This window comes from Chlamydotis macqueenii, chromosome 27 (assembly GCF_036417535.1).
Source record: "Chlamydotis macqueenii isolate bChlMac1 chromosome 27, bChlMac1.mat, whole genome shotgun sequence".
NCBI classification, from domain to species: Eukaryota; Metazoa; Chordata; class Aves; order Otidiformes; family Otididae; genus Chlamydotis; species Chlamydotis macqueenii.
This window is the reverse complement of record NC_141582.1, coordinates 5571894-5572347: the sequence shown is the minus strand read 5'-3', so window position 1 is coordinate 5572347 and position 454 is coordinate 5571894. Positions and strand designations below refer to the sequence as shown.

General features: G+C 77.8%; 1 protein-coding gene across 1 annotated transcript in view; it reads right to left on the bottom strand.

Moving 5' to 3' along the window:
• CAMK2B (calcium/calmodulin dependent protein kinase II beta) overlaps positions 1 to 106 on the bottom strand; it is a 5447-nt gene extending 5341 nt beyond the window's left edge. The window contains exon 1 of the mRNA XM_086767734.1: positions 42 to 106. Coding sequence (XP_086623860.1) covers positions 42 to 106 — 65 coding nt within the window. The remainder of the gene's footprint in view (positions 1 to 41) is intronic.
• Positions 107 to 454: the final 348 nt, after the last annotated feature.

The window sequence follows — 454 nt, the reverse complement described above, 5'->3', positions numbered from 1 at the left end:
TGGTCCGGGCCGGGGGGGTCCGGGCCGGGGGGGGTCCTTACTTGCCGATCTCCTCGTAGAGCTGGTACTCGTCGGTGAAGCGGGTGCAGGGCACGGTGGTGGCCATGCTGCCGCCGCGCCGCAGTGAAGCCGCCCCGGTTACCGGTTACCGGCTCCGCACGGCTCCGGCTCCGCCTGGCGCGGGGAGGGGAAGGGGGGGGGGGGTGGTGCGGGCGCGGGGGGGCGGGAGGAGGCGCCGCCGGGCCGGGGGAGGCACCAGCCCGGGACAGCCCCCGCCGCCCCCTCCCCCGCCTCCTCCGGCTGGGATTCCCCGCCCCCGGGCACCCCCATGCCTCGCCCCCTCCCCTTCGGGTCCCCATCTGCACGCCCCCCACCCCGGGCTGGGCGCCTCGGGACCCCTTGTCCCCCACCCCGTGTGTGTCCAAGGGCCCCATAAACCAGACCCCCCCTACCC